Source organism: Paroedura picta, chromosome 8 (genome assembly GCF_049243985.1).
Source record: "Paroedura picta isolate Pp20150507F chromosome 8, Ppicta_v3.0, whole genome shotgun sequence".
NCBI classification, from domain to species: domain Eukaryota; kingdom Metazoa; phylum Chordata; class Lepidosauria; order Squamata; family Gekkonidae; genus Paroedura; species Paroedura picta.
In genome coordinates, this window is record NC_135376.1 from 43863885 (window position 1) to 43886032 (window position 22148).

At 40.8% G+C, this 22148-nt stretch overlaps 1 protein-coding gene across 1 annotated transcript in view; it reads right to left on the minus strand.

Moving 5' to 3' along the window:
• The window catches only part of LCOR (ligand dependent nuclear receptor corepressor), a 64389-nt gene that overhangs the window by 24806 nt on the left and 17435 nt on the right, over positions 1 to 22148 (minus strand). Inside the window, exons 2-3 of the mRNA XM_077349460.1 lie at positions 9823 to 9888; positions 9336 to 9415 (exon numbers count right to left, since the gene is read on the minus strand). Coding sequence (XP_077205575.1) covers positions 9336 to 9415; positions 9823 to 9888 — 146 coding nt within the window. The remainder of the gene's footprint in view (positions 1 to 9335; positions 9416 to 9822; positions 9889 to 22148) is intronic.

A 22148-nucleotide genomic window follows, 5' to 3' on the forward strand; every position in this document is an offset into this window, starting at 1 on the left:
TTGGAGGCAGAAACCAAACTGAGGAAGCCAGAAGAGTACCACCTAGGAACTGGAAGAAGAACTTATTATTATTATTATTATTATTATTATTATTATTGGCTTTATTTCCCGCCACTCCCTTGCGGGAAATGGCGGGTTACAGCATCCTAAAATCCCCATTAAAACCCCATTAAAACAATAATAACATTACCAACATTACCAGCATGGCAAAGATCGGCAACTCAACTTCCCCCCCTTCCCACTACTGGCGGGTGGAGAGGAGGTCCTGATGATGTTTACTTCGGGTCCCAATCCCAAATCCCAAGGGGGGGGCATAGATCTATATTATCGGCCCCGGCCTCAACCATAAACCTGGCGGAAGAGCTCCGTTTTGCAGGCCCTGCGGAACGTTAAAAGATCCCGCAGGGCCCGCAACTCTCCCGGGAGCTCATTCCACCAGGTTGGGGCCAGGACCGAAAAGGCCCTGGCCCTGGTCGAGGCCAGGCGTGCTTCCCTAGGGCCGGGAACAACTGGTCTTGTGCAGGACAAATTTTTAGTGCTCTACAAAAAACACTTTATCACTGTCACCATTAGAAGCCAGTAACAGAATCATGAAAAGTAAGCAAACTGACTTTAATTCTTCAAATTGCACATGATTCACACAGAGAGAATTTGTTTGGGGTGTGGGAGTTTTTTAATTTTTCAAAAACTCAGAATATACATAGTTCTGATTAAGATGTCACACCACACATTCCTGCTCTCCTTTATGCTGATGATGTGGTCTTACTGTCCAGAACCCCTGTCGGTCTGAACAGAGCCCTGGCAAGCCTGGAGAAATACAGTGAGAAAGAAGCCCTGGTAATAAATGAATTAAAAACTAAGGTAATGGCCTTCAGCAATCGCCCCAGAGTTAGGACCTGGTGCTTAGCTGGAAAGAGGTTAGAACAGGTGAAGTCCTTCAAATACCTGGGAGTTACTTTTCAGGCTTCAGGATCAAGGCACGAACACTGTAGTCAGCTTGCGAACATGGGGAGAGAAGTGCCCTCAATATACTCAAATTCCATCGCTCCAATGGAGCCTATTTTGTTCTAGCAGCACTCAAACTCTTCCAAGCTAAGACAATTGCTCAAATGGTGTACGGTGTCTGTGACAATTTTAAATCCCAGTGGCTGTGGGCCACCAAGAGGGAAATTATAAAATTAGGCTTTTCCTCACTTTCACTACTCGGGTTAGGGTACGATCAGGCGAAAATTGTAGTGAAACAAAGGATTGAGGACACAGAGCGTCAAACTGACTTTTCTCGCTCCCCTAGGTATGGTGCACCACTGTGTTCCACATATATTCAAGCCTCAGCAGACTATCTCTCCTATTTGGAAACAAAATACTATAGGAGAGCACTCACACTAGCTAGATGCTCTGTGTTACCTTCTGCCATGCTGGTGGGTCGCTTTAAGAAAACCCCATTAGCTGAAAGACTGCCCCTGTAATTCCGGGGAGATAGTGTCAATCGAACATGTCCTCTTAAGGTGCCCTACTTTTAGCTCTGCTAGAAATAAATTCATCCTCCCATTACTCAGGAATTCCTTCACCAGCTCAAACAAAGAAAAAGTAAAAGTCCTCCTGTGGAATAGTAGGGGCCATATTATTAAGCAGGTTGCCAAATTTTGTGCGCATGTGCTTAGCACACGGGAAAGACAACTTAAGCTTAAGTGAAGATTTTTAGAGGAATTTTACTATGCATTTTTTAATAATGTACCCATCAATTATACAATTTTATATATTTTAAATTTTGTACTGGCTCCCTGATTTTGCAATTTTCTACTCTGAAATGTTTTTTCTTGCTATCTGTTTTATCTGGCCGCAGTGCTGTATTAAAATAAATTTGAATTTGAAAGTCACACCACACAAAGAATGAAGACCTCATGATACTATGGAGGTAATGAGCTCTCCCTCACTAGAGATCTTTAAGCAGCAGCTGGACAGATACTTATCATGGCTGCTTTAGTCTGATCCTGCATTGAGCAAGGGGTTGATAACTTGTAAGACCTCTTCCAACTCTATGGTTCTATGATTCCTATATAAGCTTATTGGAACCAACGAAATTCAGATTCTGAAGCAAAACAGCATTCAAACAGAATACCACCTCCAAGATTACAGACATCCTAGTATCTTGTCTGAAGATCTGTCCTTCCTTTATAGGTGTCAGACAGTAAACTCCCCACAACTCTAAGTTCCAGTCCTGCATCCATGTGAAAGGGACAAAACAATCAATTCAATGACAGCCTCAGATACCAATATTCCAAACCACAGTATAGGCATGTAAAAGACAGGACCCTGTTTAGCCTTATATCCAGCTACAGAAGAACATCTTGCACATAAACCATAAATTACTGACCGACAGGCAAGAGTTGGTGGATGAGGTGAAAGAGGTAGGGACCCTAGGGGGAAGTGACCATGTCCTCATAGAATTCCTTTTGAGATGGGGAGCCAAGGAAGCTTGTAGCCAGACGCGGATGTTGGATTTTCGTAGGGCAAATTTTAATAAACTCAGAGACATGATGAGTGTCATACCATGGACAAGAATGCTGGAAGGGAAGGGAGCATGTGAAGGATGGGCGCTACTCAAACAAGAGCTATTGCATGCTCAATCAATGACTATCCCAGAAAGACGAAAACACTGCAGGAGCTCTAAGAAGCCTATTTGGATGAACACAGAACTTCAAGAGGAACTAAGAAACAAAAGGAAAATGCTCAGGAAATGGAGGGAAGGACAGAGCTCTAAAGAAGAGTACCTACAGGTTACTAGGCACTGTAGATCAATCATCAGAAAGGCCAAAGCTGAGAGCTAAGATTGTCCAGGGAAGCCCATTGTAACAAGAAAAGATTTTTCAGTTATGTGAGGAGCAAACGTAAAGTAAAGGAGGCAATAGGCCCACTGTTGGGTGTGGATGGACAAACTCTAACGGAAGATGCAGAGAAAGCAGAAAGGCTTAGTGCCTATTTTACATCTGTTTTTTCCCACAGGCCAAAGTGTTTAGGCACATCTAGAGATGGCCGTAGCCAAAGGATAGTGTCTGGGTGGCAGGTTAACATGGATAGAAAGGTTGTCGAGAGGCATTTAGCTGCACTGGATGAGTTCAAATCCCCTGGTCCGAATGAAATGCACCCGAGAGTACTCAAAGAACTTTCCAGAGAACTTGCACAGCCCTTGTCCATCATCTTCGGAACCTCTTTAAGGACAGGAGATGTCCCGGAGGACTGGAAGAGAGCAAACGTTATTCCGATCTTCAAAAAAGGGAGGAAGGATGACCTGGGAAACTATAGACCAGTGAGTCTGACCTCTGTTGTGGGGAAGATAATGGAGCAGATATTAAAGGGACTAGATGGCCTGTATGGCCCCTTCCAACTCTATGATTCTATGATTCTATAAAAGGCCTGATTAATGCCAGATGCTCTGGGTTCAATCCCTAAAACTGAAGAGGCAAGTGGCCACCAAGAAACACAATCAGTAGATGCCACGTTGCCTAGAACAGGAAACTCTACTGGAGACTGTTCTCTTCAGTGGTAACCTCATATTTCAGTCTACTGCTCAACATGAACAGTCTATCCTGCCTCTGCCATTTTCTGTCCTGAACTCAGAGTACTGACAAAGGAATGCTCTGTCTTATATAGGAAAGTTTAACTGAATTAATCTCTCTTAAAAGTGGAATTCACACCCGCATGTTATGATCCCCTTTGCAACCTCTTATTCACTAGGGTACCACAGCATTCCCTAACATGACTTTGCTCTTGTTACAACTGCTTTTCCTCTGTGTTATCATGTCCAGATGATCTCATTCCAAAATGTTATTTCTAGAACACAGTTGCCAATATAAGCATCTTGTGTATTGTCTTGCAAACACTTGCTGAAGTGAGACACTGGCACCAACAAAGATGTTCCAATCATCTTTCCAAGAACAGGCCACCAGCATACAATACATTCAAAGATAGCCCTTATAACAGGACAATGGGATCAAGACTGAAGATGTCTACATTGACAGTCCTTTTGTCTTGGTATTTAGAAAGTTCCAATTTATACATCTAATTCTGAATACAACACACAGTAAACACAAATCAAGATCTCACAAAACCTCACAAGATCATGGCTGATAATTCGGATTGCCTAGGACTCTAACATGGAGAAAGGAAGTGCTCAGAGAAAATAGAAAAACAAAAACACTAAGCATACAAGAGGAGAGAGCAGGAGGTTAAAAATGTGACTTGCCTCTCCACAAACCTGTCTCTGCCTGTACTATTCTACCGGATTAGTGGGAACTGGTTAACGTACTCTTCTTAGATAAAATTTAACACTCAAATATCTAGGCACCTACTACAATGACAATTATGTTGTCTTAAAAGCAGTTTCATCTTTTCACTTTAATACTTACGCAAATACTGTTGCAATCCTCACCCATACATGCTTAGGAATGACCTTACTGACCTAGAAATGTCCAACTTACTTCCCAATGAGGGCTACCAAGGCAGCTAACAATGAATGTAATAAAATATTATAACAGTGAAATATGGTCAAACATTTTATGCCACATTAAAAGGCACAAGCAATACTAATGCTAAAAAACCCAGCAAAAGCATATCACATAGTATTTGGGATCCATCTGAACATTTCCACTAACACAAGGGATTTCTGTCCACGAAATAAAACTTTCTCACCTCCTCCCTCCTGATACAAGCCCCAGATGCCCCCCTTAAATGCTGCTCCTGAGAGACAGGGGATCCCATGACCAGCATGAAGGTACATTTTGAAATCTGTAGTAGGAGGGGGGAAGCAGAAAAATTGCCCTTTCATTTCTGTAAATCCTTATATTTATGTAAATCTTCGGTAAGATACAACACAATGCTTCTGTTCCTCTTCAGATTGTTGATGTTATTTTGGAGTTTCTACCTAACGTATTCATAGGAAAATAGCTTTAATTAGATAATTTACTACTTACAAAGGCTATTTTCTTTGTGTGTACCACCAACAAAGGACCTGATATGCAAATTAGGCACATAAAGGAACAAATTAGGCACATAAAGGAACAAAGGGAAAATCAAAGCGAAGTTCTGCCTTACTATCCTTTTAGACTTGAGATATGCATAGGGGAAAATTCAGTAGTTTTCAGATTTGAGTTTTCCTGATTCCGTAAAATTCAAATCAGTTGAATCACTGATTCGGTTGACTGATTCCAGTTTGTCTGATTCTGAATCAGCCACCAAAGAGTTCTGCAGGGAGTCAGATGTTTGGTGGCCTCCAGCCAGCCCTTCCTGCGCAGCCTGGGCTATGGGGACGAAAAGAATCTGCCAAGCTGCTCATCCAATGGGAAAACTGCTTGGCCAGCTCTTTAAGTCTTCCCTTCTGCACAGCCATCTGAAGCTGCAGGGAGAAGAGACCACCAAGCTGCCCACCTGAGAGCATGGCTTGGTAGGCTCTTTAAACCTTCCACTGCCACAACCTTCTGCAGCTGCAGGGAGAAGGCTCTGTGCAGCCTCAGAGGCCTGTGCAGAGGGGACAGAGCAGGCCAAACTAACCATCCAATGGCCAGGATGATGAAAATCAAAGCTGAGTGTGAAAAGCTGCAAGGGGATCTCACAAATTGGATGAGTGGATGGCAATGTGGTAAATGAAGTTTAATGTTGGTAAATGTAAGGTGATGCACACTGGGACAAAATTCCCAACTTCAAGTATAAGCTCAAAGGGTCTGAACTTGCTGAGAATGTAAGGGTGAAAGCTTGATTGCTTATTTGCCCGCAGTTCCCAGCACAGCTGGCTCACAGCAGATCACAACAATCATGTAATACAATAAGTCTAAGAATCCCCTCCCACTTTCCCCAACCACCCCCTTACCTACCCCCCACTGGCCCCCAACTACCCCCACCTCACTTCATCCCCCCCTCCCCCAACTATACGCCTGGGAAGATGCTAATATGATTTACTGGATGAGGGACTAGATCTTGGGATTATAGTGAATGGCTCAATGAAAATGGCAACCCAGTTGTTAAGGCAAACTCTATGTTAAGGGTTACTTGGAAAGGGACCAAACATAAAACAGCCGATACTGTAGTGCCCCTGTATAGGGCTATGGGGCTGCCTCATTTGGAATATGGTGTACAGTTCTAGTCACCATATCTCAAAAAGGTCATTGCAGAGCTGGAAAGATAACAGAAGAGGGTGTTCAAGATGATTAATACATTGGATCACCTTCCAATGAGGAAATGCTGAAGTGTCTGAGACTTTTCAGTTTAGAAATTAGACAATTAAGGGGGTGCAAGAAATAAGTTTATAAAATTATACATGAGGTAGAGAGAGGACAAAAAGAAAATTTCTCCTTCTCTCTCTAAGTACTATAACTCAAGAGCATCAAATGAAGCTGATGGATTCAGGATGGAAAAAGGAAATACTTTACGCCGCATATGATCAACATGTGGAATTTGCTGCCAGACAATGTAGTGATGGCCAAAGGAATAAACAACTTTAAAAGAGGATTACATAGATTAATGGAGGATAGGTCTATCAGTGCTATTAGCCATGGTGACTGAGGGAAACCCCCACATTCAGAAGCAGTCAACCTCTGAATCCCAGTGTCAGGAGGCAACACCAGAGAAAAGTCTCTGAAAAGAAGGAACTAAATTAATATTTCATATCCATTACTAAGTTCTTAGAATAGTGTAGCTAGAGTTGTAGCTTTTCAGTAATCTTTGAAGTTCTGGCGGGGACGGACATGTTTTCAAGCCTGTTTGTGTTGAGGAACTCACCTGAAACAGATACAATGTTAATTTTGTTACAAGATCTAAATTCACTTTAAGATCATTAACTAAGTTATGCATAGTTGTACTTTTGGTATATTTATGAAATATAAACATTATATTATTAATCAGTACGTTTATTGTATTAGAGATGATGCTGGCTCGGAAAAGTGTAACCTCTCCTAATAGAAATGAATGCTGTAGCAAACTAAACAAGTTTGTGACAAACTCAACCCCCCCTCCAATTTCTTAAAACTGGTTCCCTTCCACAGAAGCAGCACTAACCAGAAACAAACAAGCAATGCCTATTGTCAGAAGAAATAACTGAGTATTATGCAAGCAACATTTCCTCATTCAAACAGCTTCCAACTCTCTGCAAAGACTAGAGTCTGCCCCCAGCACAACAAACGGCATTAAAGGCTATCAGTAAATCTAGACATTAAACTTTATAACATTGATCTCTTCAGTAATCTATCATCCCACACAGCCCTAGTGTCATAATAACTGTAGACAAAATCAACCACACAAAACTCTCGTGTCATTTGAAGAATGCAAAACATAACCTATTGCCTTACAAAAACAAGGCCCCATCAAACAAGCCTCAGAAAGCAATGCAGACACAGTTCTACTTCAGCTCCTTGGGTGTGACTCAATAGTTATGCTATGTCTGGTTTCCCCAACAGAAACAGCTCACCTTGAAGGACGCCCCATCAAGCTGCTGGGGGTGGGGTGGGCTAATGATAACTGTAGGCCCTAGCAGGTCACTACAAGAACAATGACAGTCCTTGCTCTTTGCTGTCAGTGCTGAATATTACTTATTGCTGCCCTTGTGTCTCTTCAGACTCTGTCATCTAAGAGGGAAGGGGCCAAAGACAATGCACTCCAGACAAGTAAACATGGTGTGGCAGTCCCATCATCTACTTCACTGTTGGACTAATTTCTCTCTGCCAACTAAACCCACTCTTGGGTATTGCCCCAATTTTTCTATTGCACACAACAGTTGCTACTAGTGCCCCCCCCCCGGGAAGGGTAGTTGGCAGGCACAGTGGCATTCCAATGCCATGCATGTCACCATATTCATGTAGACCCACCCCCACCCTCTCCCCTGCCTCTGCTACATACAGCTGAATTTGGACAACAGGGCTGCTGGGGGACCCTGTGTGCTCCACTGGATGAGTGGTTAAAGAACTTCTCACAAATACAATAATGGTGGTTTCTAGTCCAGACGCTGCCTCCCATTTTACAGTTTCTTAGCCTGTTGTTGAACAAAACATGACCTTTGCTTTTGGCCAGTTTCTCTGTAACTGGAAATCATACGTGGGTATGTCAGTTCCAGGACTCTTGGTGCTTACAATTCCTGTGGAGTGAAAGAAATGATTGGTTTCCCCTCTTTTTGTCAGTCTGCACTCAGACATCTTATACAGTAGTTTGCTATGTCTTTTTGCACCAATCAAAGGGGCATCAGCAACAGGCTTCTCTGTGACAGACAACAGTTGGCAGGACTACTATGCACTCCACTATAATCACTACGTACGCAAGTCTTTGCAGATGGGTGTTTATATCACATTTCCCCTCCTCAGAACAGCCATGGTGACAGGGCTGCATGTTGCTGAAAAATCAACAGCTTACAATTTTGGGGTTTTGTTTTATTTTCTTGAGCATCTCTACTCTTTCATATTTATTTCTTGATTTGGCATGTATATTTCCAATCAGAAGATGGAAAAATCTGAAGCAAGTAAGGACATCTGAGTTGTAGTTCTCTGCAATATACGGGAATTGTAATTACTTATACTGTAAATTGGTCTTACATAGCTGTTAATCTAGAAAACATTTGAAGGAGAAACGTGACGCTAAAATAAAACTTGCCTTTAAAAACACTGCACTCATTCTAAAAATAAAATATAAAAGAGGCATTTGCCATTTTTCTCAATATTTCCATTAGAAAAACTGGAGGTGAAAAAACAGAGGGGGGAAACACATCCCCCTCAACTTTCTATTGCTTTCCCAGAGCCTTCAAATCTCTATTAGTTGAGGAATGATGACTACACAAAGAACCAAACAGTCCCCATCAAATTAAACTCTTCTCACATATGAGCAACTGTTTCAAGAATCACAAGCAAAGAAACAAAAAGCCTCAGTCACACTGCAGGTAGATGCAATATTCATGCACACCCATGAAATGGCCTCATGGCAGGCATGATAAAGAAAAAGATCCCTGTTGAGTGTCGACATAGGAAATAGGGCTTTGTGGGGCAATCACAATTACAAGCTAAATACCTGTAGCTCCTACAGCGTGAGCCTCAAAACAAGCAGCAACTAACGGCATTCATTGCCCTTTGCTCCCCATATAATGAAGAATTTAACTGCCCTCTACTATTAAAAAAAAAGAACAAAATAAAGGTGAATACTTTCTCTGCCTAGTTAACTGGTCTTTTGCTTACCCAATCCCACTTTATTTTGAGAATAAGGGAAGAATACAGTACAGTTCATTGTTCAATTACTACTATATTGCTAAGGATGAAGTAATAAAACCCCGAGATCCTTGCAAAAACTGAACATATATGCATTATTACCTTCACTTTCTCTCTTCTCAAACAGCAGAAAAGACAATTTTCATCAAAAGACCAATCAGAGACACCTTCAGGCTCAAAGTCTGTGAATAAGAGAAGAGAACAAGTTGCTTCTTATCCATTAAAACTATATTTCACCTATAGCCAAATAACAGCATTTTCCCAATTAATTACCTGTTTTATAAGTCTTTTGCCACAATTTAGGACAGGCAGGTTTAAATGCTGTCATGCTCTAATTTCCACTGTTACAAAAGTATAATTTTTGCTTACACACAAAGCTGATTTTTCTAAGCAATGCCAAAACTACTGCCAGCTACACAGAGATGAAGGCACACTCATTAGTAATTTTAGCCAATATGAAACTAACTGTGAGCATTGCCTGGGGGGAGGGAAAAAGCACAAATCACCAAGGTAACATACGTTTTCTAAAGGCAGAGCAGAGGTTGATTCTGTCATTAGAAATGCAGATTGAGGCAAAAAAAATTAATACCTTTAAAAAAACTGAGATCTTTTAATAATCCAGGTCCAAACAGCCCTTCTAGAATACTTTCAAATCCTAAAAGCAAAGAAAAAATAGTTAGATTTCTAGATTATGCGTACTTCTGCGAGAAAATTAAGTTCTATATGTATCTGCTCCTAGAACAAAGCTGAGCATGCTTTTATATTATATTTTAAGAGCTTTCAGTCAATTATAATTAAACTGAAAAAGGGGCCAAATCTCATTTAAATATAATACTTTTACAGAGTCAAAGAGCAATGGTGATCATTAAGCAAAATAATTTAGCAGAAATAGAAAAAGTTTTAGTAATTATCATGATTCATTTAAAGTATGTTTTTCAGATAAACCAACATTTTAGGCTATCAACTAAAAATGTATATATTTGCCCCATACTGCAGTTCTCTTCCACCTTCAAACCTTAGAATTTCTTACAAAAGGAAAAACTACCAAGGACAACTAAGCAGCATAATACAGTATGTGTGCATTGTGTAAGCTCGATTACTACTGAGATGATTTTCTTTTTAAAGTGAGCTGGAGAGTTCTATTTTAAAAGATTACACCTCCCCTCAATTATTGCCACTATTTGTAAATGTAAATGCAATGTTAATCTAAATCATGGCTTGCTGCTAACAATATGGTAGCACATGTTACCCATTATTCAGAATACACCGAAAAAGGCACAAGTACCAGGAAAGGGTCATTTTTAAAAAGACAACTGTTAATTCTACTAGAGGTTACTTTAAAAGATGAGATTTCTGGATTTTGCAGTAAATTTTGTCTTATCCAAACAGTGCTATGTTTTCTAATATTTATCTTTTGAATAATATTTGAAATTGAGCAAGAACATGAGAAAAGTATATATAAAACGTGATCCAGAAATAGCTGTAATATCACATGATACAGATTATGTACAACCGTTTCCATCAGTAAGGCTTACATCTAAACACAGAAAAAGTCACTTTCATTTATTAGGCGTGAGCTAGAACCACAATGCAACATCTGAGAATTATAATCATTTCCTACAGGATCCACAACTTCGAAAGCACTATCATTTAACCTTCAGCTGTTAAAAGGGCTACTAGAGAACACAGCTGACAGCAGCAGCACAGATAAATTCCAAAAAAGTCTCTGGTATATAAACCTTATGCCCCAATACATTTTCTATTCTTTAAGGTGACACAAAGCTTATTTGTTATTTGGATCAAAGATGATCAGCTAAGGACAGAACTATTAGGACATGCACAAATGCAAACAGGAAAGAGAGAGACAAAGACAGAAAGCAGAAAAATACAGAACTGAAAGAACAATGTTTATACAAGTAAACATAAATCCAAGCACACAACAGCATTTTGACATTTAGATTGACATCATGGCCAGAAGTCCCTTTACTAACTCTAGAACAATTCTGACAATCTTTATGGGAAATACTGAGAAAACTAAGGCAAAAACAGGGCTGGAAAAAGTCTCACAATGGGGGGTGGGCGTGCGGGGGGTGGGGGGAGAGAAACCTGGCTGCCTATTAATCTAAGGGGCCTGCTATACATCCAAAAGAAATGTGTGAAACCAAATAGTAGGGTTGTCTTTTTAAAACACAACAGAAAATCCAATAACTATATAAATAAAAGCCATGTAACAAGCTGGGAATTTGGACTGGAAAAGCAACCTGGTCCCCAGCAGATTTCTTCACTAAACAAATAAAAATCTGGACTCTGTTGCACACATGATTGGTTCCTAACATGTTAGTATTTAGACACAGAAAATTTCAGCTCTGTGCAGAGCTGATTCCTAAAAAAATGTATAACCTTTTATGTTACTTATAACAATAATAATTGCCAATGAGTTCGCCAGATACACAACAATGCAGTCACAATGCCTGCAAACCTACAAGAGCCTGGTCAGTGCAATCCTACCTTGCTCAGTTCATTGTTCTCACCAATGGTAACATTACTTGGTTTTTATTAATATTAAATATTAGATTTAACAGTTGCATAGCAACAACAGAACAGCGTATATGCAATACTCAACATCAAAAAAGCCAAATAATGCATCAGAGAATACACTCTAAAATTCTTTTAAAAACCTGGCAGAATAGACCAACAGAACCCTAATATAATGCAAAAATAAAACAGCAATGTTGGAATATGACCTGCTATATTAATATCTTAAAATTCTAAAAGCAGCATTCCAGCACAATTGATCATGTACACTATACTGTAAAGGTCCTAAAAGAGTAGGCTTTCCTTTTCACCAAGATTTCTTTCTCTTTTTCTGGTCTCAAAAGCTACAAATAGACCACTGGATACTTACCGTGATAGATCCTTTTTTCTGAGGAAAGGAAGACATCTTGGTTGGTGATTCCCACCATTCAATCAGGGAGGCAGGAACAACTTTTTCCTTCCTCCCTGTCTCTGCTGAGAATCATCTGCCCTTCAGTTTAGGCACCTCCAGAAGCAATTAATTTGCTCTATATTCTACAACTGGATAGAACAGGTAACATATAACATTAACATAAGATAGATAAGAAATGTAGAACTGTTAAGACAGAAAGAAATCCTGCAAACAACTGACAGATATTGACTTTGGGAGACACAAGATATCCTCCTTTCCTCAGAAGAAGAGGGCCATTCATGGTTAGTATCCAATGGTTTATTCACCCTCTTGGTGGGACCTCCCACAGCAGTGTCCCCATGTCCTGGGTGGGTCATTGATTTCTGAATCTAGGATATGCTGAAACACTTTTCTGCCAAAGGCAGGATTCACCAAATTAAGTGTTTAATTTATAGTGTCTAATAAATGTAGATATGTAGATATGGATGGCCATGTCACATTGTGTACTTATTCGAAAGTGGTGTGTCTAGCAAATGCTGCATATGCCCCCATGCTCCTCTTTCCTTCCCTGTTCATCGCTGTGGTTCCCCTTTTTCCAATGCCCATTCTTGCCTCTTTAAAAAAGGCAAAAAAAGATTATCCAGTTTGCTACAGACTCATAAGTTTACTAAGTACTGTCAGTAAACTCTACCTAGGCACCTTGGAAATAAATTTAGGTCATGGCTTGACTAGTAGAACATTATTGTGTAGGAACAGGCTGGGTTCAGGGAACACAGATCTTCACTTGACCACTGACACCAGAGTCTCAGAGGCATGTTTGATGACATTTTAAGTAGGGATGACAACCATGGGTAACAAGGCCAAGTCCATTGTTCTTTGATTTTTTGGATCAGTTCTGATATTACCAGGATCAACAGTAATGTGTATAGCAGACCTCTCACAGCCAGCTTGATGTTAATGAGTTTGGTCCTTCAGCTGCAAGATAAAACTTGGTGAAGAACTGAGGATGCAAAGAGATCCAACGGGGGGGGGGTTAACTGGAATTAGGTCAAACAATTCCTTCTTGAAGGACCATTCTCCCTCTTGGATTGCTTGGGTGTTTGCCATTTCTTTGATATGTTCTGCCCTGATAGAGGATAGTTTGTTCTCTGCTCATGTTAGTATAATGGCTGCTGTGGACTTAGAACTACCACTCCCCCATTTGTTGAGGAAAGGTTTTGCCACTATATTCTTACCAAGGCATGGGATTGAGCTATTTTGGTTTTGAAGTATACAAAAGCTGGACAGATGGCATAAGGCTCTAGCAGGTTTATTAGTAGTGCTGCTTCTTTCTTGCTCCACTGACTCTGTACTTGTTCCTTATCCAGTCTCTGTCCCTAGTGTTTGTGAATATGTTTTATTTCTGGGATCCAATATCTCTTGCCCTGCAGATGATTGTATATCCTTGTCTGTGTATCAGTTCCAGGGTTAAAGTTTCTCCTTCTGAATGTTTATCTTGACTGATTCCAGTTGGATATTCTAGCTTCTTATTCAAATCTAGGAAGCACATATTGGATATGAAAGGAAAAACTTCCAAAGAGCCTTATGTTATATGTTTTTCAAGGTTCCGGGTGCCTTTTTCCTATCCGTAGTGCCTTTTTCTTATCTGTAGTCTCCACCAAAATTCTGTCAAGGGCATTGCCAAATTCTCTGTCCCCTTGAAATCAGCAGGACAAAACAATGGCTTTGGAGTGGTAGTTTGCCTCCCTGGCACTCGATGAAAAAATCAAGAAATCCAAGGTTGCATCTGCTGTAAAGGACATGACTGAGTAGTTTTACACTTTCTTTCAGATGGTGATAGTTTCCTTGAATCAGCTGGAGCACCTTTCTGGTCCAAACTATAGCCACCCAGGAACCTGGGCGTGATCTTTGATATCTCTCTCTCCATGGAGAAGGTCACTAGAGCAGCAAGCTACTAGCGCCCTACCTGACCAGAATACCTAGCTGCAGTGATCCAGGCGACAGTCACCTCTAGGATAGATTTCTGCAACTTGCTGTACATGGGCCTACCTATATACCTGATCTGGAAACTTCAACTGGTACAGAATGCAGCAGCCCAGGCTTGTCATGGGAACACTTTGGAGGACCCACATCTAGCCTGTGCTCCAACAGCTGCACTGGCTACCAGTTGAATATCAGATCAGACTTAAGGTTCTGGTAACTACCTTCAAGGCCATATGTGGTCTGGGCCCTGAGTACCTGAGGGACTGCCTGTCTACCTATACTCCCCAGAGAGCAGTATGCTCTACAAATACCATCAAGCTGGTGATCCCTGGCCCTTAACCAGGGCCAGGGCTTACTTCATCCTGGCCCTCGCTTGGTGGAATGAGCTCCCAGAAGAAATCAGGACCTTGCCAGAACTACAACAATTCCACAGGGCCTGCAAACTAGAGCTCTTCCTCCAAGCCAATGAACCAACTCCACCAAACTAGAGCCTCTAGAGCAGGGGTCCTCAACCCCTGGTCTGCGGCCCGGTATCGGGCCGCAAAGGCCATGGTACCAGGCCGCCAGCGGCCGCACCTTCCTCCCCCCCCCCGCAGCGAGAGGGGGGGAAGAAGCAGGCACGGCCGCCGGCACACCAGCGACGCAAACGCGCACGCGTGGAGCTGCCACGCATGCGTGTTTCCGCCCCCTGCTGGCGAAAACGTGCACGCGCGGCAGCTCTGCGCATGCACATTAGCACCACCTAGTGGAGAAAACGCGCATGCGCAACAACTGCGTGTTTGCGAGGAGCAGCGGCAGCCGGGCCGCCGGCTCTCTCCAACCCTCGGAGGCGGTCCCCGACTACTAGAAGGCTGGGGACTGCTGCTCTAGAGGCCCCCTCCTCCACAAGCTTCACCCTGCAGATGAAGAACCGATGCAATGTTAATCATTAAAAATACTAAATATTCTACTGTTCAATATTATGTCGTTAGTAATGTTCTGCATTTACAATTATGTTTTCCTTTCTATTGGATCACAAATGAAGTTTCCGTATTATATCACAAGTTCAAATGTAAACCAACCTGAGCTGCAAGAGAGGGCAGTATATAAATATAATAAATACATTAATTAATAAATAATATTTTATTTCGAGTTGTTTGTTACTATTAGGATACCATCAATACAGAGAACTTTTAAATTTTTGTTTACGAAACAAATAGCTAAATCAGATCATGCTCTTCTCAGAGAACTGGCAATATTTCCAATTTATATTTTTCTAAAAACCCATAACACCACTTTCTACTGTAGAATGTACCATAAAAGTAACTGAAAAGCCTTGCAGCAACAGTGAATTTAAATATTAAAAATAGTGAAATCTCTATCCAGTATCGCCAAAACGATAAAAGCAAAATGTAAAGTACCAAGGTGAATTCCAACTAGCTAGTCTACTTCTTAATTTGTGGTGGAATCAAGATAAACTTATTATATTTGATGCCCTCCCATAAGTGCTTTGACCAATATTTTATGCAGATCTTCTTTGTGCCCTTGGCACAATGTTAAATATGAACACAGTTTTCCTGCTTTTCCAAATATTCACTTTTAATAGTCAATGTCTCCATAATGTTGCATGCATTCATTCAAATTAGTGAGCAATACATGCAATATATCATACAAAAATTCAGTTAAAACATGCTTGACAGTTACAACTTGTACCACACAAAGGCCAAGGCAGGGAGATCTTCATTAATAGGTCAAAGTTGGAGATTTGATCATGGCAGTAACCACAAAGCAGAAGTTCTTTGGAAACAAACAGAACTAGATTTAGCAAGCTTATTAAGTGCACAGTTTTGGAATTTTACTATGCTATAAGCAGCACCTAATGCAGACACACTGAAAACATCAAAAGCTGTTATACTTGTTAAGGCTGGAGAAACTGCTGTAAGGAGAACACAAACCCAATCTCCACGCATACATCTCCAGTGAGGAGAATCATGAAAGCAGACTGTACAGGGTTGAATGTTGCAAGGCAAATTTCCAAACACACAAACAACACATCCTCTTTGACATGCAGTAACTGAGTGTGATTCTACTTCATCACTCTATAGACTAGGTAAGAAATTATCCTTCAAAAGCTTTCAGAATAGAATATTTCAAGGTAGTTCAAACTCCTTAAAGGTAAAGGTATCCCTGTGCAAGCACCAAGTCATGTCTGACCCTTGGGGTGACACCCTCCAGCGTTTTCTTGGCAGACTCAATACAGGGTCATTTGATTCCCCAGTCATTACCATTTTACCCCCCAGCAAGCTGGGTACTCACTTTACCGACTTCGGAAGAATGGAAGGCTGAGTCAACCTTGAGCCGGCTGCTGGGTTTGAACACCCAGCCTCATGGTCAGAACTTCAGACAGCATATAGACTGCCTTACCATCCTGTGCCACAAGAGGCTCATACTCAAACTCCTTACAACTGGCTAAAACAGGACAGGCTTTCATCCTTGTAATGTATGAAGGTATGATGACTGAAAGTTTAGCCATGAAGAAACACCAACCAAACAAGAGAACAGTTCTAAGGGAACCCTTGAGTACACAGTTCTAGTAACTGTTTCGCTTACATATGCCATGGAAGATAACGTTCCCTTCAAAGTCATCAAGTCCAGAAATGAAGAGTTGTGAATTTGACAGCCAAAGATTGTAGCTGGAAACAAGAAAGAGACTGTACAAGAATAGTCACAATTGAAAGACCATGCACCAGAAAACTTCCTACATCTATCTCAAGCATTAAAAAGCAATTTCAGCAAACATGAGCAAAAAAACAACAACAAACAAAAAAACCCTACTGGATATCTTATCCTACAACAAGTAACAGAGAATACACAGGGATAATAAAATGTAGGGCTGTAGCCAAATCATATTGTAATACAATAATAAAATTTCCCCCAAATTTTCAAAACAATGAGACATTTGTAAGCAAAATTGTTTTTTTCATTTGAATCGACTATTCATGATAGATTCTCTGAAGACAGGAGGACAACTTCGCAGGTGATTCCATTCACTCAAGGAGGAGGAACAATTTTTCTTTAGCTTCCTTTCTTCTTGGTAGGAGTCATCCTTCTTTCAGTTACACTGAAAGCTATGCCCTGCTCTAGAACTATAAAAATGCTGTTTTCTCTTAGTTTTTATAGTTCTAGAGCAGAGAATAGCTTTCAGTGTAAGGAACCCAAAAAGGAAAAATCTAAAAAGATAGTAGGCTAATATCTCATGGATAATGATGAGTTGGAAAGGACAAAAGGAGAAGGACCCTTCTTGGTAGGTAACCAACCTCTGAGGCAAGGACATCTTGGCTGGACCTCCCACAGCAATGTATTAATTCCCGGGTGGTTTATCGTCATCTACTTCCATGACATGCTGGAGAACTCTTCTGCCGAAGGTGGGCTCTGATGAAATGTATAGACTGATCTTGTAGTGTTTAATTAAGGAAGGTTGATATTGAAGACCATATTGCCGCCTTGCACAACTTTTCCATCTTGGTGTGTCTTGCAAATGCAGCACTATTCACAGTGCTTCTGAGTGGGCACTGATGCCCAGAGATACCTTTCATCTTGGAGCATTAGGTGCTTTAAAGTTGCAAATTTAAGCATCTGCTACTAGCTGACTTAGACATGTTGGATCCCATATTATGCAGAGAAAATGTGAAAATACTATCAATTTTCCTGATGTTCTCCATTCTTATGATTGTCTTGAGCACTCTTCTGTTATCTAGCATATGCTAGAGTTTATCTTTGGAATGTCTAGAATTAGGACAAAAGGAGGACAGAATGATCTCCTGAGAATTATGGAAGAGTTAATCTTAGGATGGAATGATGAGTCTGTTGTCCTTATGAAAGATGCAAAGTTGTAACTTAAAAAACAAAGGTTGAATTTCTGACACTTCTCTGGTGGAAGTGATGGCCAAAAGGAACAAGGTCCTCATCCTTAGTTGGTTTGAATGGATGCTTTGAAGACAGCACTGTGTTTAATCTCCAGGTCAGAAACCTGTGACTCAGGAGGAACCTTCAAAGCAGCCCCCTTTAGAAATCTTATGATGTGTGGATGCTTTGTTGTCAGTGAGGAACAGACTGTTTTGATTGGTGTTTATTTGCCCCCCCCAAGGTGCTTGAATCTTTGAGAAGGATTGAGAAAGTTATTTTGTAGATGTACCAGAAAGCCAAAGCTTTGGAGCCAATTAACGGTTTCCTGCATGTCATGCATTTACTTCTGTCTGGATACAGATCAAATGAGCAGGTCATCCAGTTAAGGCTATAGGTATATTTCCTGACACCTCAGAGTCATGATAGGATTGATATGTAGCTCTGAGAACTCCCTTGGGGGCAGGTCAAAGGGTAGAGCTCTGAACTGCAGCTGAAGGTTTTCTACACAGAACTGAAAGAATCTAAGTTGTGCACAGAAGACTGGAACATGAAGGTAGGCTTCTGTAAGATCTAATGAGGTCAGATTTTCTCTCGGGTAAAAAGCCTGAAAAATTGATCTTAATATCTCCAGCCTAAAGTGTCTTACGTGAAGGAACCTGCTAATAAATAAAGTCTAGGATCACTCTCCAGTTCCCATTTTTCTTTGGGACTGTGAAGAAGATGGAATAAAAGCCTTGGCCTTTCTCTTGATTTGAAATTGGTTCTATTTTATTTATTTATTATATTTATATACCACCCTCTCTGGAGGCTTCCCACTTAAAGTGTCATTTTTCTGACCCTCACATCTTGGGGGGGGGGGAGCTTGATATGGATCTATCTGAAGGAGGGGCATCTCATTGGCAACAATTGGCTATTTCTTCTCCCATACCTTGCCTTAGAAAAGAGAAGAATTTTGGGAGACATGTTAAATAGCCCGGGGCCATGCAGCTGCTGGTGTCCATTTTCTATTCAGTACTCGTTCGGGTAGCAGATGCCATGGGCTGCTTGGAATTCACATGCTGGGAGCATACAAAATGGACCACGCAAGGATTTGGCCCGGAGTAAGGAACCTGGAAACCAAAGGCATCTTTTTCCACACAGTGATTTTTAACATGGGGGGGGGGGGCGCTCAGGGCTTTTTTGCTCCTGATAAGCCACAGCCAGTGCAGCATTGCATGGGTCATTGCTCACCAGAATCACCTCTCTCATCTTTCTGAAAGACGGGCTTCTAATTCGTAATCAGATAGGAATCTGATAATCAGTCATGGTTAAAGCACCTGATATAGAACACTGAATGCGCTGAATTGCAAAATGGCTGCTGTGTTTGGTAAGCTCTTTGCTCTTTTCTCAGAGTCTAGTGTTATCCAGTGGCAACTCAGCAGACGAAAATGGGGGAAGAAGGTACAGACACTGAAGATTAGATGTTAGGTGGCAGAAGTGAGTATAAGAAATAACATGGGGAAATGATAGGAAGTAGATAGCAAATTTGTTCTTGCCTCCCTGAGTGAATGGTAAGAATCACATGCCAAGATGGCCTCTGCCTCAGAGGGAGAACAGCAAGATATGTTCATCTTATGGCATACATAATGTCCCAAAGTTTTCAAGTTCTAGACCAAGAACACTATAGAAAACAAAACCTCTTAAATTGAGCCAGAAAGCATCTTAAAAGAAAGTTACTGACTACCAATATAAATACAGTATACAGTATGTGCTTGTTAGCTTACATCAACCTAAAATTGGTTAGCACCATTTTGAACTAACTGAAATTTCCAGAGTTTACAACAGCAGTACCATGTACATCACATTGGAGAAGCCCAGCCTGAAAGTTACCAAGGCATGGATTGCACTGGCTAACTTTTTAAGTTCTACTGGTATAAGTATAGCTGAAAAATCAAAGCTGAAAAAAAAAATGCACTCAAAACCTCAGCCACTACTTGAGACTGTAGAAAATGCAATTCTCAAGCCAACATATAATCTGAGACTTCTTCTGTCATCGTTTTAACTGCTTTGATCTCAAATTTATTCACCCTCATAAAGATAATTACACATTGCAGGTACCCACCAAGAATTATATCTTCACCTGGATCTGATGAAGAGAAATAGGAGATGGACAACATACTATCAACAAATACTATAAATATTTAAAAGGACAAAATTGGAAGCATAAACAGATCCTAAAGACAAGTCTTATAAAAAAGAACGTCCCATCACCATCTTCTGGAATCAAAATGTTGTTTCCCTAGTTCCAGCTTTCAGACACAGCCCAAAATACCATGGTCAACTGTATCAAAAGATATTGAGAAGTCCAGAAGAACCTGGAACATATTGAACAGCATTTTCTTGGTGCAAGATATTATCCACTGTAAAGTAGTCCCCATTCCAAAACTGACTGTGAAGCTAGACTGAAATAGATCTTGAACACTCAAGAAATTTCCACACATCAGCAAAAATAGCAATACGCCAGATGAATGGCATAATCCCAAGTCATATCGCATCTCCCACCTTTTTGCTGTCTTGCCTTTGTCTGCCTTCTTTTCACATGTCTTACCCTCCACATCTCCTGCTGGAAATGGCGAAAGAGAACAACGCGCCTTATATGCAACTCACTTCCGCCTGTCAATCAATTCAGGCAACCAATCCCCTTTTCCCATGTTTTAAATGTCCCTCGATACCTACTATTTTTTTTAATTCATATTTCTCTATTGAAATGCCTATGCATAAAATCATAGATGCATAGTGCTTTTTGAATGCCATCCCTTATGGGATCACGAGTCCTTTGATATTTTTTAAAATTAATCTCGTTCCTGATTGGAGGGGAGCGAAAACTTTAGAGTGGCACACTTTGTGTTATAACTTTGAAAAAAAATATTTTATTTGTGGCATCATCTGCACGCTTGTCTGCCTATTCGATGCTCCAGTAAGTTAGCCATATTTCAAAAGAAATTCCTGTCCCCAAGAACAAGGGAGAGGGAGGCAGGTGCAAGGGAGGGACAAGGCAGGAGCCTTTAGACTGTTTGAGCCTCCATAACTTCCCTCTGTTGGTTGTCTGCTGGTTGCTCTCCGGCAGCTAGCACTAAATAGGTTGGTGAATCCACTTTATGCGATTCCTGAACTCGCGCTTTAAAATGGAAGATATAGCGAGTTGGTTACTGCCTACACCAGGGGTAGTCAAACTGCGGCCCTCCAGATGTCCATGGACTACAATTCCCATGAGCCCCTGCCAGCAAATGCTGGCAGGGGCTGATGGGAATTGTAGTCCATGGACATCTGGAGGGCCGCAGTTTGACTACCCCTGGCCTACACGATAATTGTTGGCAACGTCATATGGAGGGGTTGGAATATAACGGCTACATTAGATAATCATTTAACTACATTTAACAGGTGCAGAAATGTCCTCAGTTTCATCCAAGGTCACCTGGAACTACATCTCAAACACCCAGTCATAAGAGATTGTTTTCTAACAGGAGGGCTGATGACTGTCACATCTAAGAGGGCAGACACACATCTCCACCCCTCCAATATGAATATACCAACTCTAGAAGTTGCACTTACCCCACATGCAGCCAAATTTGCCAAATATGCATACTCATTCCAACACAGTGACATATTTAGCACATAATGCCGCAGTGTTTACATTTTCCAGAATTTACAACTGCAAGAGATATGGTTGAACGTGAGCGTTTGCCTGTCTAGTGAAATCTCATCAGAAAAATTTCAGATATCTTTATATCTTCCTGCCTTTCTCCAATAAAAGCAGATCAAACCTTGCTAATTATAATATTTAGCATTTATATAATAAACCATACAAAGAATTTCTCCTAATCCTTACAACACTGAATATTGATATTCACTGAATATTGATATCATAATATTGATATTCACGTATTGCTGATAGTTACATCTGCAAAAATGTTTGTCTAAGGTTACCTAATTAGATCTAAATGAGCTTCTTTCTTATTTGTCTCCTAACCGCTATGCTCCTCTTTTCCAATGTTACGTTATGACCCTAGCAAGAACCTAACTGACATGGATGAACCACACCTACACATTCCAGGCATTATTATTATTATTATTACTTGATT